The 17,606-nt window shown below is 30.3% G+C and overlaps 1 protein-coding gene across 4 annotated transcripts in view; it reads left to right on the top strand.

Annotated features, from left to right (window-relative positions):
- LOC126737876 (cytochrome b5 reductase 4) overlaps positions 1-17,606 on the top strand; it is a 162,783-nt gene that overhangs the window by 126,607 nt on the left and 18,570 nt on the right. The window contains exon 1 of one of the 4 annotated variants that reach the window (XM_050442952.1): positions 2,027-2,362. The exons of the other annotated variants lie outside the window; for them this stretch is intronic. Within the exon in view, the coding sequence (XP_050298909.1) occupies positions 2,221-2,362 (142 nt within the window). The 5' untranslated portion in view covers positions 2,027-2,220. Of the gene's footprint in view, positions 1-2,026; positions 2,363-17,606 lie in introns of those variants that run through there. 4 annotated transcript variants of the gene reach the window in all.

Below are 17,606 nucleotides of genomic sequence, written 5' to 3'. Positions count from 1 at the left end.
ATAGGCTTTTACTTCTTTGTCAAACATGTTAAAATAATGGCAATAGCACCTAAAAGGGTAAAAGGGTACGAAAATATATTACATGTTAAAATGTAAAGCATTTACACAAAGTCAAAAGATGTTACAAACAGTAAAAAATTAATACTAGGTATAAAATTCTAAACAAAAATAAAAGTTTTACTAATATTATCTACTAAGGGCCAAAAAATACTACACGTCTAAGATTTTAAGTTCTCTGAGATGTACGTATGCTTTTTTAATTAAAAATTATTTTACTCTCTTTTTGATTTATTTAGGGGGAAGTTCCTTAACCAGTTAAAGAAACTCGTTAAAAAGTTTCGTAAGGTTGACATCCAGCAAATCAGGCCTACACTGGCACTTTCAGTCTACAATAGGTTGTACTTACCCTAGTGTTGTGTTTATGAACATTCTTATGAAGTTTTGTATTTATCCCTATTTCTTATTCTATAGGGCCCAATGTTTAATAACCCAATATCTAAAAATGCCTCCACAGACAGCATTTCATGCACCTATACCTTCTGATACCTGTCAGTAGGGTATGACTATGTTAATTTCAACTATTTGCACTAAAATTATAGACTTTAACTTATAAAAAAAGAGTATGTAACACGTCAAGAGCCTTGCTGAGGTCGCATAATAGGGTATTAAAGTTTCCTAAGCCCTTAAAAAAAATAAACCATTACTGCATCCACGAGGTCAATATTTTGCGTAATTGTGCTCTGTCTAGTCTGAAGGTCTCATGGTCACTGATTTTTTATTTTTAGGTTTTTTTTTAAGTTTATTTAAGTTACACATTTGATCCATATGCATCTGCAAATTTTTTATTTTTTAGTTTTAATATTGTATCTCTCATTTCAATATAAAATGTTTCTTTATATTCAAATCAGTTAGACATAGAATTCACGTTTTTTAAGTATCGAAGTGGTGGAGTAGTAGAGGTTGGTATGTCATTTATCAAGTTATGAGCTATTTATGTGAAATAACTATTTAAACCTTGGGAGGCAGTACTCCCTTTGTTTTTTGACTTACCTTGTCTGAAATTTATAATTTGACACATATATTTACAAAAATTACTGCAGGAGTCTATGTTCATGCTCTATCATTAGCAAATTTTTTACACATAGCAATCCTATATCTATTTTAAAATATTTCATCAACTTTATTTAATCCCTCACTCGATTGTACTGTTTACACACCTCTTTAACAAATTAAGACTCTCTCTGTATGTGGTTGATCAGATCTTACAGTAATGTCTTTTTTCGAAAAAATGTACGCATCCTTTAGAAGATTTATTAAATCTCTTAATTTTTGTTCGAAATCAAACTCTATGTGTCAATGAAATCCTTTAATATTGATGTAAAATTAAAACCGCCTGGAGTTAGAGGTTGAAAGATTTTTTTTAAAGTAATACATTGACTTTAGATATAATTGAAAAACTTATTTATTGACTCAAATGATCTGAGAGGTGAGGATTTAATATTTTAGGTGAAAGTAGGTCAAACTCAAAACTAACACACACATTGTCTAAGCAAGCCTCTCCACGCGTATGCTGAAAAACTGCCTGATATAGAATGTATCATCCCAAAAGGTTTAGAAGGGCGAGAGTGATATCTTGACTGGTATTAAAGAGCATTTTTAAATCTCCATCCAGGACAATATCTCTCCCATTACAAATAGAGCAGAAAATATCCTCCAAAGCAGACAGAAAGAAATAAATATCACATCCTGGCTATATACCATTCAGCTCTATAAATGTTTCAATAATATAAATATTAAGATTATCTAAAAATAACAAAAAATTCCTAACTAATGTCATACCTGCCTCAATGCTATGTACTTTAGTTGAAAAACCTGAAACTTTATATTGCTCTAGTTTAAAAGTATTTACTTAAATTGAATTTGCCAATGTTTAGTGAGACCAAAAAACCAAATTTTCGTAAACTTGAAACGTTAGAAATTCGCTGAAGGGCTTAACTGAAAAAGTTAGTTTACTACTAATAGTCCCTCTTTCTCATAATTACTTTAAGATTTTCGAGTTAAATAATTACTACACTTAATTCTTAATAAGAACCAACTTTGTCATACGTTTAGGTTCTGCTGTAGTTAAATCTATATTAAACTTTATACCTTTTATGCAATGATTTATTAATTTTAATAGTACGTAGAAACGTGAACACAACTTTTTGATAAACTAAGACGATGTTTTGTAAGTTAAAGTTAACACAGTGCTGTTGCTGGCGGCAAAAGTCCGAGGATTTATCTGACGATGAAAAGAAAGATGGTGATATTTTCAGTGTGGAAAAAGAGGCAGCTATCAATGGAGATCAAGACGATGGTAAAGGTGAGTTTACATAAAAACTAACGATTAAGCTTAATTTGTAAAACCCTTTAATTTTAATTAAAATGTTGGCGTTATTAACTGACAAGTCTATTATCTATAACAAATAATACTCTTAATTGAAAATTGTCAGAATAAACGAACAGCAACAAAAAAAGGATTTGCGGACATAATAATTATTGAGCTTTTCCATATTTTTTAAATTTGTTCTCTACCAGCAATTTTAACAAAATATTTTAGGGTTTTAAAGTAAAATTTACTTCGCCTAATTGTTCCGGAGTCATTTTAAATTTATTGGAGCAGAACTTGACAGCCACATCTGCTGTTATAGTTAGATCGTGATAGATTACTGCGGTTAAACCCTGATCAACTGGTCGGAATAGGGATGTTTTTAACCGATGTATGGATCGAACTTCTGACATTTTAAAATTTTAGATTTATAGTTAAGTTCACCTTGAGGTATTATTTTTATTCATTGTTAAATTCCATGTGTTTAATTGGAGTATAAATTTGTGTTTCTCAATGGAAACTAGTAAAAAAATCCCAATTTGCTGAAAAACTGCAAAATATTTTTCTCTCTCTCTCTACCGTCTTAAACTAATAAAATATGGATTTAATTTTAGTTAAAATTTTGACAATATTAACTTACAAATCTGTTATCTACGACAAATAATACTCTTAATTAAACATTGTCAGAATCAATGAACAACAACAAAAAAAAGATTTGCCATCAGGTATGTTCCAGGCATAATAATTATCGAGCTTTTCCAAATTTTTTTAATTTATTCTGTATCACCAATTTTAACAAGGGTTATAAGTTTCATTAGTTTTCAATTCAAATCCACTTTGTTTAATTGTAAAAACTGGAGGCATTTTAAATTTATTGAAGAATTTGACAGCCACATCTTGTAGTATACTTGAACCCTGATGAACTAGTCTGAAAAGGATGATTTTAACCGATGTATGTATTCTTAAACTTCTGACATTTTAAAATTTAAATTTATTCTTAAATTCACCTTGAGGTATTATTTTTACGAAATCAAACAAAAAAGTTCCTATCAACATAAGTGCTTAATGGCTAGAGATAAAATGAAATAAAATCTTACTTTTTTAGTAAATTTGATACCCCTGTAGATAATTTTCTGAAAATTGGTTCTTTTCTATTCTTAGCATCCATACCGTTTTTCCTAGACACAGTTTAAATTTTTATTTTTATTTTAAAATGGTACGACACTGCTTTTTCTTTTATTAAAAAATCATTTGGAATTCTTTATTTCTTTCAGAGCATATATGTGATTAAAGTTTTCGCGAATAAATTTTAATTATTTTTATTATTTTATTGCATTTTTGACGGAACTCAAAATTTTCAATTTAAGAATGAAAATGTTTTGCTCCTCCATTCTTTTCATAAAATATACAGTTTTTGAGTGATGAAATGAAATGCACCCTTAATTTAAGAAATACTAATAAGATTACAAAAGTTGGTCAAAGTGACCACCTTCAACATCAATATAAGCATCTAGTATACGTCGCATTGAGTGGCAGACATGTTCGAAAATTTCTGGAGTCTGTCAAATTATTTCACAAGACGCTATAATGCGATTCCGCAACTCCGCAAATGTTTAAGGTGGTCCACAGAAAAAAATCAAGCGGATTTAAGTCGGAAGACCATGGGGGCGGTAAATACTGCTGTGATTCGAATTCCTGAATTTTGTCGCAATATTAATCAAACATCCTGTATACTCACCGACATAAGAAGTTACACCCAGAAGGAATCATTTTTTAATTTGTTTTTCGGTAACTTAATGATTGTTTAAAGCATGCCTATGGTAACATCGACAACGTTTTTGTTTTTGTTTACCTGCATTTTCTGCTGCTTCTGGAAGCTGATTAGTACAGATATTTTTAGTTATTGCTCATCCATTTACTAGTGTTAAACATAACTAAATGCGTTGAGTTTGAAGATATCAAAATTATGACCATGTCAGCGATTTTGACAGGGTAGAGTTACGGCATATCGAGATGTTAGTTTGTCGTATCACGACCTTGGCTGACTTGTTAATTGCACTGCAATGAAGAAGTTACAGGAACACGAAAAAGACCAACTGGTCAACCAAGGCGTACCACAGAGCATCAATACAGGTGCTTTAGACAACGCATCAGGAAGGTAGACCTATTACTATGAGTACTCTATTGTCGCATTCGAGCCTTTAAACTTTTTTCATTCCATCCACGGTTGGTACTACTGCTGGCTGCGGACACGTCCTTTTATAGCAATAGAAGCAGGCGTTACTGTTTTGACGTGGCCACCCCGCTCACCGGATTTAAATCCCATCGAACATGTGTGGGATATGATTGGAAGAAGACCTTTGCACCATTAAATTTTTTTTTTATTACCTGTCTATAAAAATTGTTGCAAATGATATCGTTTATAATTCTTGATGTAAGTCTACCATTCTTGAGAAGAAATTAAGTTGAAGAAATTATTCTTTCTGAATGTAACACTTCTTATGTCAGCAAATATACAAGGTGGGCCAATCGAAAGAAAACAAGGCTGATATTTCATATACCACTTATTAAAAAAAATTGCTCGGCCCGTCGATTTTTATTTTGAGGGGAAAAATTTTGTGGATATCATCAGCTTTGCAATTTCAATCCCTTCGTGGGGATGAGCTTTGACCCCAAAATCTTAAATAGGATTGGGAGTCAAGTGGTACATTATTTTAGAAGTAATTGAATTCTCTTTTTACTACATCTTTTTCAACCCATCATTTTAAGAAAATAGGAAAAAAAGAATAATTAAAAAACAATTTCTCTTTTTTAAACGATTGATTGCTTCTTGAAAAAAATTTAAAATTCGTTAATTTTTTTATCAAAGAAATCCTTTGTGCTTTTTTTTGAAAATAAATTTGTCACTTACGTCACGCAGAGGTGAGCTTCATATCTTAGAGGAAAATGGGCTTAAACTTGTGATCCACCAACAAAATAAAGAAATATTTTCTACGTTTCTCATTACATTTATCAACGAAGATAGGGAAATTAAAAAGAGACAGAATTTAATGTATTTCTTATAATTTACAGTTTTCCTCGTGCATCCAAACAATAATAAAGATTTTGTTCAAAACGGCCCTGGACATGAAGCATTTTTGGTGTAATGGCCCGATATGCTGGCGTAATTCATTGAGGTATTGACTCTGGCTGAGTTTCATAAATCTTGCTTTTTAAGTGACTAAATTAAAAAAAAATCTAAAAAGGTTAAGTCAGGTGATATTGTGGGCCACTGTTTTGGTCCTCTTTAGAATACGTCCGATTTAAGTATTATCGAACAGTAAGGGCATAATGAGGAGGTGTACCATCTTCTTGAAATCTTAACTCTTCGACAATGTAATTATTATTAATTTCCAACGTCTCTGTCAATGCAGGACTTAATGCGTCTTCTAGTAATTGTAGATGCAGTTAGTTCACCGTTAAGCTTCCTTGGATAAAAAAGGACCAATTAAACCATCGCTATGAATTCCAGCCGAGACGTTTAATTTCTCAGGATACTAATGGTGACTCTCATGGACTAGATGTGGAATATCGTCATTATCGACAATTGTGACGGTTAACAGTTTCGTTTAGAGAAAACCAACAGTCATCGGAGAAACAAATGTTAAATACTAAATTTTGATTATCTATTTATTAATATCTATTTATTATTGTATAATCTCGCAAAATTCCAAACGTCTATCGAAAATCATCTTTGTTCAATTGTTGTAAAAGATGAACTTTTTAGGGGTAATATTTAAGTATCTTTCAAATTTTATGAATGCTCGTATAATATATGCCACACACTAAAGGTAAGTTCCTGGTGCTTAATCTAGGGTCCATATTGATGTGGCCCAAAATAGCAATTTCCATAGGTTTGCTTTAAACTATGCATCGAGTTGGAGCTATTGGTTTTCGGTTTGCATCTGATCCTGTCTCCCTAAACTTTGCCACCGGCTGAATTATGTATTTTCGGTTTATTTGGATGCATTTAAATAATCTAAACTGCAAGATCAGCACATTTTCGTAATTCAGGTCAATCAACGATACTCTTTCTGCAGTTGAATAAACCATTTTAGAATTAAATAAAATTAAGAATCGCTTCTAGATACTAAATTGAAATAAATAAACTAAATATAAATACTATGAATTTCTATAGAAGAAAAAAAACGCACATTTGTAAACACGAAACAGCATTCCACAGTAGAAAAAAACTAGTACGGATTGTTTTTTTCTTCAAATGATAAAGTTGCAATATTTATATTAACAATTTTTTAACAGCGAAAAATCTAGAAAACAGTTATTTTTATGTTGAGTGATGTTGGAAATATTGAAAAGATAATTGATGACCATTAAATTGAGGTTTCTCGTCATGAAGTTTAACCCCATTTTTATTTAAGGGACGATTAAAAATAAAGGACAAAAGTCTTCGCCGATATAAAAATTAACAGGTTTTGAAATTTTTTCAAGAAGCAATAAGTCGCTTAATAAAGAGATATCGCTTTTTTAATTATTGCTTTTTTTTATTTTCTTAAAAATGGCTGCATACAATTTAAAAAAAAATTATGCATTAAAAGGAGAATTAAATTACCTTTAAAATAAGGTATCACTTGACTCCTAATCCCAGCCAGTGTATAAAACATCAGCCTTGTTTCTTTTTGACGGATGCGCCCTGTATATAAAATTTTGTACATGCTGGATGAAAATTTAAGGTATATTTTATCATCTGCACAATTAAAAAAAAATAGTTTTACATCTTTAACAACTCGAAGTCAGGTTATATAAATTTTAAACCTCAACAATTACGTAAAAGGTTTAATAATTTGAAATCGGTAAGAAATATTTTTGCATGGATACAAAATCAATAAGAAATCGATAAAAAATATTCCTCTCAACAGTGATTTTATTAGTTTATTTGCTGATTAGAGGATATAATAATTGTATTATTTTTGAATTAAATTGCTGATCAGATATCAGTCAAATGAGGTTTTTTCCTTCCCTACCTGGAAGTATCAAAATATTTATTTTAGCAGTAATATTAAACACAAAACCATTGAAAGTACTGCTTTTTTCAAATTGATACAGTTTGAATCTTAAATATATTGATCTGATCCAGAATATGTAACAGATTGCTAAAAAATATTCATCTCAATAGTGATTTTAATGGTTTATTCACTCAACATTAATAACATCAAAATTAATAAAAGGGATAATTAATTACTAGAGCATAATATAATTGTTTTATGATTTAAATGCTGATGAAAAGTCAGTCAGTTTTAAGATATGTAGTTATCCTAGCAGTGGTAATAAAGACAAATTGTCTGGTTAGGTTTCAGAATCATAAAAATCATTCAGAAATAAGAGTCTAGTTTAACATAAAATTTACTGCCTCAGGGAGATTTTAAAATTTTGAACCTAATCATAAAAATAAATATAAACATAGATGGAAATAACATTTAGTTATTAGATACTCCTTTACACAAGACGAGACACGTACAAATTGAAATAAAGCGGTTACCTTTAAGTGAATTTTATATAAAGGTAAGTCCATTTTTATAAGTAATTGTTTCTATTCATTAGACGAGTACATTGAATTTAGATTTTAATATGTTTTTAACAAGTGTACCTTGTATAGTATGTATCATTTTATGATTCTAGCTTGTAAGTTTATATTGCCTGACATATGTAAACAATTTCTTTTTTTTATTTTACATGAATAAATGAGTAAATATAATAATATAATAATAAATATCTTTTACTACGTAAAATTACAATAATTTCAATTTTCCCAGCTCTGAAGAACAATGCGCAGTCTAGCTTTAGTGAAGCTACGATACTATACCCTGTTCATAATTTGTATAAATTGACAAAGTTCCCTCAAGCTTATGGGTATAGGTGAGACTCGAGTGCGGTAATAACATATTTTTAAAATTTATATTGTTGGCTTGAAACTCGTATGATATTAATTGTATTTAATGCACAATCAGTAAAAATATATTTTTACTTAGGTATTATTTGAGCTTATTAAATAACAAAACATTTTTATTATAAAAACCCAATGACATATGTAGTTTTTATTTTTAATATAACGTTTTCTCCGATATTTCTTTACTATTTATTTATCTGCTATTAGTAAAACTGGCATATTTCATATTTCTCATTAATTAGTGCTCTATAAACTAACTGACTTGCTAATTAATGTACCAGAATGTACTCGAATAACTATGCACTAATGGCCTCTTTCGCTTGAAACTAATTAGTAATTGAGCAAAACTTTATTGTATCAGCAAATATGCCTTTGCCTAGGGCCTATTTTAAGGCCTTTTAGAGTTTCGGAGAATTGACATTTTAGAGCCTAAGTAAACCTAAATAAAACATCAAAACAATGCATTGTGACTTCTCACTATCTACAACTAGACATCAGTTGGACTAAAATAACTGAGCATATAGGAACTTAGGGATCCGCAGATTACCAAATCATTCTCAGAATTTAGGGTAATCGAGAAGTTGTGAGGCAAGAAAGAAAATTTTAAGAGTTTTTTTTTATTTATCAACCTCATTGGCTCCTACAAAACGTGGAAAATGTTAGGGTAAATAAAGGAATAAATTGGATTTTGTCGCCTTGTCTGTGTTAGGTTTAACATAAATATGATTTATTCATATATGGAGCAAAATCCTTGGAGAGAAAGTTTATATGGCAAACGTCAAGTATTGACATTTGATTTCATAGAAGCAATTGATTTTACTGTAACTTAGAGTCAAACCCATAAAAATATTTAAAGTAATCAGAGTAATTACAGTTTTCCATTAGCAGTAAAATATTTAAATCCACTTATGCAATAAAAGTGAAAAAGTTTGGCTTGTTTTGTTTTAATTAGGCCGTTTGTCAGACGTGAGTGTCAATTTTCATTTCCAAATGGAAATTTATCGGGGCACAGCTGGGTAAAAATAGAAGCAGTAAATAATTACAGAAATTCAAAAGCTCACGTAACTAGTATATTTTTTAGCAAATTTACTAACTTCATAACGGGTGATAAATGTTAGTTATTATATTTATTTCTTAACTGTTTTACCAAACAAATTAAATACAATATTTACATAATTTAGTATCGTACTTTCTTGGTTGAACCATTTAGTTAGTTTTACACACAAATACTGAATATTGTTTAAGTCCTAACCTAAATAAAAATATTGTTTACTTGATAAATTTTGCTTTAAACTGTTTCCCTATGTAAATGTTTTCCTACTGTAAACCCTACTAGATAATCACATACGGTGATATATATTAATACACAAGTAAGGAGCAAATGTTTTTAAAACCATGAGCAGGCAGGTGCCACATGTTCTATTTAGCAGACATGCATGTACACGATTAGTAATCAGACTGAGTTCAGAATTTCAATTATTATTCACTACTTTCTGTATCCTATTAGTTAAAAACGATTTACTAAAACAACAAGCATGTACGTCAAACCCAATATGTGAAATGTGTTAGCATATAGAACACCTTACTAAAATCGAGAAAAATAGGGCTTTAATTATATCGTCTGTTATTTGTGGTAAAGACATTTTGCAGCTATAGCAAACGAAGCTTGATTAAATGTTTCTGTAAAATATTATTCTATTGTAAAAATGACCTAATTTATTTTTTAATTGTTTTTTCAAGTACTTTTGAAAGGCAGTATTCTTAGACAACGTAGATGACAACGCTCGGATGAATTTTTAATCTTAGACAAAGTCATAGCATGTGCCTGTTTTCACGCAACTGGAAAATAGAAGTTTAATAATATATGTAATATAAGAAAGTATAAATGGACAGCAAAGCTGGATTAAAAGTTGTTGTCATTTGTATGAAAAGGATTACTTAAATTTTCTAGCAGGATATAATTTTTTTATTTTATGAGCTGTTATCTAGGTAGCTCCTGCCAATTCTCTTTGTAGAGTGATTTCTGAAATAAAATATACTTTCCTCTTCATTCTAATGGTAGCTGTAGTAAAATTTATTATTTGTTTATAGGATTTTTAATGTTTCCATAAGTTTTATATTCTCTGTAATCCGCAAAGCATAAATTGTCATTTTAGCGTTTTTTACATTACACATAGCGTTATTGGAGCGTGCAAGTTAAAAATTTCATTGCGTATATAAAATATGATTCTCCAAATTATCTTTGATCGATGTTTTCGAATTTAAATTTTGAATAAATTTCAAAGTTATCTGCTACTCCTGCATTATTTCTGCGTTTAATATGCTCTCTTTACTTGTAAATAACAAATTAATCAGAGACATTCCAAATAATTAAAACATGTTAAAACTAGAGAAAATCGACTCTAAATTTGTTTAATTTTTAGAACTTTCGAAGAACTATTAGAATTTAGTCATGTTGATATTAAAATCCTCTATACATATACATATTATGAATATACATATATTTGACAATATATGTTCGGGATAATTTGAATTTAGGTTTGGATATATAACACCTGGTACTACTATCTTTAAAAAAATTTTAGGCCCAATGACTTTATAATTACTATACGTAGGTGATTTTGAAAATAAGCAAAGTTTAGTAACAAAGATATAGCGTTCACGTGAGCAACCTTAAGCTCATGATCCGAATATTCACTCCAGTTCTCTTTGCAAAACTGTAACATTTTCATGAAATGATTTAATTTTTTTAATAAGCTTCTGATCCAATTTTTTCAATTAGGGTTGGAATTGATCATTCAAAATAGTGGTTGCTATTTAATTGCGGATTTATTAATATGTGGGTATTTAAATGTAAATATGTCACTAAAAAAAAGTGTTCCTTAATCTAAAAAAGGTTTCATGTTATCGGCAGAATCTTCTATAATGTCAATGATTTATAACGCTTATTTATAATAGAGCTGTTTTTCCTATGTCAAAGTTACCTGGTTTACTATTAATAATTATCTTTTTAATCAACTAAATACCCCTTTAATTATTAAAAGTTCAATATATTTTAATAAATACGTAAGACGCATTTGTATATTTACAAAAGAATCATTTCTATCCTTATACGCTCGGACTACAAGACTCATCAGCATGTGACGTCATCGCATCGGAATTTCTGTCTGGCTTTGACGCATTACGTCCTCGCATCAGATTTTTTATTCCACTTTGACGTATTACTGTGCACAATTGCTCGCTTTAGTCCGGGCACTAATGACTTTTTTTTTACTTAACGTATTAATAATTTCGATATTTTTACACTAAATTCTTAAACTCATTATTTATGAAGTAGTCAAAAATATTAAATTTATTGATTTTCACTCCATGTACTTGCAAAGAATGTTCCCGTTATATTGAAGATCCACATATTCCTCCTTAGAAGGCGAGTAATACTTAAAATATTCTTAAGATTTTCTCCCTATTTCTAGTAGATGAAGTTTCAGTGTAGACCCAGATGAATTTAAAAAAAATCTTTTTTTTCCATGAATTCCTAGTAGAGGCGTAGACCCATATATCCCAAGAGTACCGTATAAGCCATAAATACCATTATGATAGGATGCCAGGGAACCAAGTGAGTGTAGTTTACGAAAAAAAAAACAATTTAAAAAATGTAATTTATTATTACAATCATTTAAAGCAAAAACTCAAAATTCTCAGTTCAAAAATACGTGGTCGGACAACACTATTGGAGAACTCACATGTTTGCTATTGATAACAGCGGAGACGGCTTTTCCAGATTAGTCACGACAATTTTACCGGATTTGAATTCGGCCTTACTTATCTTATTGACGCCTCTTGAGATTTATAGCTTTTCCAAAACATCTGGAATGCCTAAATATAGTGGGTCAATATAAGTGTTTTTTACTAATATAGATTTAATTCCTTTGAAGTGGATAAAAACCCGTTGGAACGGCATTTTAAAAGAAACTACTGCATTTTATGTGTATTTTATTTTAAGACTCTTTATAAAATCGGCTAAGATAGAATAGACTTTATTAGAGTACTTACTACTTTTATTTTTTATCCACGTATAGGCATAATAGTTATATTATAAATAGTTACATTTAATAACTAAGTGACAAAGGCACAGGAAACCCTCAAAAGTTTAAGACAGAGATGTGTCCTTTCGCCACTTTTGTTTAACATTCACTCTTAAAACATCTTCCAAGACAATGACACATGGATGAACAATATACGGTATGCAGATGACACACCTGATGGCAGATAATATAGCCATAGTTTATGAATGGTAAATAAAATTAAAGAAAGGACTCATAAAACCACAAAGGTATTCTCCGCTAATTTTACCACCCTACATTTCTAAACTCACTTCTATGTGTACTACTTAGGCGCCCTCTATCAATATAAAATAACATTTCACGTTTTGCTCTTTGATATATATTTTTTAATATATTTTCTTTATTTTCTTTCAAGTATTTAAGGTATTTCAGGAAACGTAAATACATACTTCTTGCCAATTTCCAGGCTTTAAAAGCGATTTTTATGTCTTCCAGTCATTTAACGTAAATTTTGCGGTCCTAAAAGTGATTGGTTTTCCAGGGTTTTAAAGAGATTTGTTATTTTGTTCCAACGATTTAACGTCTTTTATAAATTGTTATTTTTCGCTTTATTCCACGCATTTCTTTCACTAATTTTCAGTAATTGAAAATGAATTTTCACTTTTTCCTTTAAGTTTTTTTGGAAGAGCTTAGTGTATGCCGTTAGGTTTTGAAAATATTTATTCGAGTTTTTCAAGGTTTCCAAATAGGTTTTTAAATGTTCCAGGCATTTAACGATATTTTAATTTTCTTTTTTTAGTCATTTTAAATTTTTTTTTTCTACTATTATCTAATATCGTATCTTAATTGGGTCAAAATTCGATTAATTAAGGCTGCGTTTTATCATCGATGTTGTTTAATCTCAATTCGGACAGAGTGTTTTTTGAGTCGGTTTTTTATAACCCTAGAGGTGTTAAAGTAAACGGGATACATATCAACAATATCAGATACGCAGATAATACTGTGATAATCGGGGATAATGCAAAAGATCGTCAATTATTGAATCACGTAAATGAAGTAAGCACAGGATTAAGCCTGAAAATGAATGTAAAGAAACGAAGTTTATGGTCGTGAGTAAGACCACAAGTAAGTTCCACAAATCAGATTTCATGTAAATGAGAAGAATAGTGAGCAAGTGACACAATTTAAGTATCTGGGATGTACAGTTGTATGTATGTACAAATGGGATATTGTACGTTGAACCAAAATGGGGACCCAGAACAAGATATTAGATGTAAAATAGAACAATCTAGAGCAACCTTCCTTAAACTCAAAAAATTCCTCACAAAAATCTAAACTTCAAACCAAGATACAAAACTCTAAAATGTTACGCTTGGTCAATTGTTTTGTATGGTGTATAAACCTGGACATGAAAAACAAATTCCTTAAATAAATTGGAAGCATTCGAGAGGTGGTGTCTGAGAAGAATGTTGAGAATATCATGGGTAGAGATATAGGACATAAAGAAGTTCTTCAAAGAGCACAAATATAAGATCGTGAGGGTTTCGAAGTAATAAAACAAAGAAAAATATCAGTATAGGACATGTGTTATGAGAGGAGAATGCTATGATTTCCAGCGCTTCAAGGTAAGATCGAAGAAAAAAAAAGTGGTATAGAAAGAAGAAAGCTTTCGTGGTTACAAAATATTAGACAATGAACGGAGACAAATAGTTTTCGAGAATTACAAAAAATATATGAGAAATCCTGGAGTTGACAGAAGCATATGACGAACACCTCCAATATATATGGCATTCGAAGAAGAAGAACATTATTTATTTAACTTTTTTTGAACCTAAGAATGTTTGGATCTGAAGGCTTGGAAATACTTTTCACCTTTTTCAGGCTTTTGAAAAATATTTCAAAATATGTTAAAATTTCCAGTTAGTGGAAAATTTTTCCCAAACTTTTCAGACCTATAAGGTACTTTTAATAATTTTACACCCTAAGAGTTTGAATTAAGTGTTGTACTAACTCATTACTGTACTGTACTCTACTCGCACGCATTTTATGTCCATAGATTTAAAGTATTTTTTTAGGTTTTTAAAGTTATTTTTTGAAGAAAATGTAAATTATAAGTAATGTATGAAATGAAAAACAAAAAAGAAACACATAAATTCTTTTAATGTCAATTTAAAACACGCTGCCAAGTCTATGCTGAATTATTGGCTGAAATGTGCCGTGAAACCCGTATTTGAAGGTTGATAAAAGAAAATTGACAGTAACCTCATTTTACTAAGCAGTTTTCAATTTTTTTCCTTTGGAGATTTTTAAATTGAGGAGAATATTAAATAATGTGTCATGGAAAAATGAAATGCAGTTAATTTTTCTTAAATCATATTTTTGATCTGATACCGCATCTCAGACCTAAAAGGATTTCATGAAATTATGCTTATAACCGGGGCGTAAAGCAGGTACCCAAGAATATAGATGCCCGTCGTAAAAAAGCAAAATGCATTTTAGAGATAAATAGAAAAATCAACTTTAAGATGATATGGGTAGTAATAATAGTATTAAATCAAAAAAATTATATAAGCCATCTGAATCAAATAGACTAAGAAAAATCAAGTTGTCCCTATGTAGAAAGACAAATTGCGTAATAAAAATACAATTTTAAGATAAATAATTATTTTCATACAGGGTGTGTGCAATTAGTCAAAAATGCTAGATTATATACAGGAACCAAAGAGAAATAGTTTGAGTCAGGACACCGATGCTCGGCAATTCTTCATTTCCAAAACATAGGATGTTGTAGGATCTGGAATTTTTTAAGGTAAAATTAAAATTTTCCTTCTCGCTTTTAGCGATTACAAACGCTTTTAGCGATTTTATTGAAATTTTTAGGTTTAAAATTTTTTTAGGTATGGTATCTCCTAAAAATAGTTTCTTGCCATACCGTAAAAATACGAAAGTGTGCTACGATACTAAACCTAACAAAAACCGAACCCACTTTTTATTTTTTTTAATTCCATCGATATTACAATGAAAAACTAGCTGGAACGAACAATTTCGGGGAATAAAAGTAAATGACCCTTGTATGGATTTATTTTTTTTTTACGAAAACTGAATCGGAGCGGAAAAATTCAAGTGCTCTTTTTTTGTTAAAAAATAATAGTGTTTAAAAAAAAATAAAAACAGTGGCGTACCTTTTTTTCCAAAAAAGTTAAAACACATAAGCTACAAGTCCGTCGCTGGAGAAGTCAAATCACCTGTACTTCCTCAAAAAGTTGCCTTACCACCTGTTATTTAAAACTTAAATAAATTTTAAAAAACTCTAAAAAAATTTCATTAAAATCTCTAAAAGCGTTTTTAATACAGAGGGAACAATTCGATTTTTTAGATAAATTTTAACAACCTGTAGTTGTGAAACCACGCACTTCCGACCATCCTATCTCAAACTGCTTCTCTATGGTTCGTGTATAATACTCTAGCATTGTTGACCAGTTGAATGCAAACACCTTGTATATGTTCACCGTTAACCTCTACTGATATTCGATGACGCATACCTATTAACTTCATAAAGTTATTCTGTCAAAACATTCGTAAATATGGCAAAAAGTAAAATTAGATATCCATCAAACAATAAGATCAAACCTAAAGATGAAAAATCGAAGGGTCTCAGTAGGGAAAAACTAAGTCCAAGCGACTTGTCTAGGTAAGCCATCAGTTTGAATAAATTGCATTTACTATCAATACTTCAATAATTTTAGGGCTTTGACTTACGTCTTATTTGTGACAGTACCCTTCTTTATCGCCATGCTCTCTATCACGATAATCTTTTGGTACCAGCAAGATGAGCCAATTTTTTACGATTTTAATTATCACGGTGCTCCCGATACTGAGGGTCATAACGTAGATCCAAAACTTGGCTAAATATTCTGCCAATAAATGATATTTAAAATATTTTCCTGGTTTTTTTTCAGAAGCTAATCAAGAAGGGCGAACAACTAAGAAACGTCTGCCTTCTCCAAATAAAACAACTTTTATAGCAGTTAATTAAGAAAACTTTAGTAAAGTTGAGGGGAAGCAGCATTAAATTTTATAGTGGTGTATAAACCTTTACTTTGTTGCTTTTCTCTCCATATTTAGCGAAATTTTCAACTTATAAAATCACAAAATTTGCCAATGTAGAAAAGAGCTATCTCTCGATTTACTTCAATTTCTGAAAGTTTTATTTTAAAAATATACGTATATAAGACGTGGGTCATTTTCAAATTTGCATTGCATAAATTACAATAAAAGAAGCCTTTTAGCTAGTACAGCTAAAATAAGTCCAAAAAGCGTCTTTTCTACCTCAGAAATCTGCATTTACGTATTCTAAAATGTCTTTTTCGGCCGCCTTCTCGGATCTCCCAAGTTATAATTTACATCGTCAAGAAACCCTATTTGCATTTTATCTCTCTTTGAAAATAGTTTCTGGAAAAATTTACATTACATAAGTAACCGGAGGGGAAAACTTTTGTGGGTATATAATATACGTGTATCTATAGCTGCGGGTTTTCCGGATTAAATATTTGCTTAAGCTGACCTGAGAGCAACATTATTTACCTACCATAATTAACGAGCTGTGGATGAAGACAATTTTTTTGTACGAAGATTCGTATATTAGTATTTAAGGGGCGTTTAATACGTAATACACTTTTTAGGAATTTCGACTCCCTCGCCCTTCTTCGTAACGCATTATACCAAACAGACAAATCTTCTCACCCCCCCTTGGTGCGTTACCTAACGCATAATTTTTTTTATTAGTCTAGCTTTATAGTGTTTCGTGAAGTGATTTTCGTTGAATATTACCTTATGTGATCCAAAATTTATCAGTATACAGTGCGGCTCTTAATAATTGTATCCCCCTCTTATCTTTTGAATGCGTTTATATAAAAATTTGAAATTTGGCACCTTTCGTTAGCAATCTAAATACTACTTTTTGGTCCCTCGCTCATTTTGCAAAACTTCAAAATGGCGGCGGGACGCTTGTGAAAAATAAAATTAAATAGAAAGAGGGGTCATGCGATATATCATTTGAAAGCTCCCACTGAATGCTTTATGGTTCTAGAATATTATGTCATTACTTTTACCCATAGCAAAATGTCAGCTTTCAAAATTTTATTTTTCGCAATTTTATTTATTTTTATTTTCTTTACTACACTTCTTCAGATGTAATTCGTTTGTAGGTATGTTGTTGTTTGTCGAGTTC

Source organism: Anthonomus grandis, chromosome 6, assembly GCF_022605725.1.
Source record: "Anthonomus grandis grandis chromosome 6, icAntGran1.3, whole genome shotgun sequence".
Lineage (NCBI taxonomy): Eukaryota > Metazoa > Arthropoda > Insecta > Coleoptera > Curculionidae > Anthonomus > Anthonomus grandis.
This window is presented reverse-complemented; position numbering and strand designations above follow the sequence as displayed.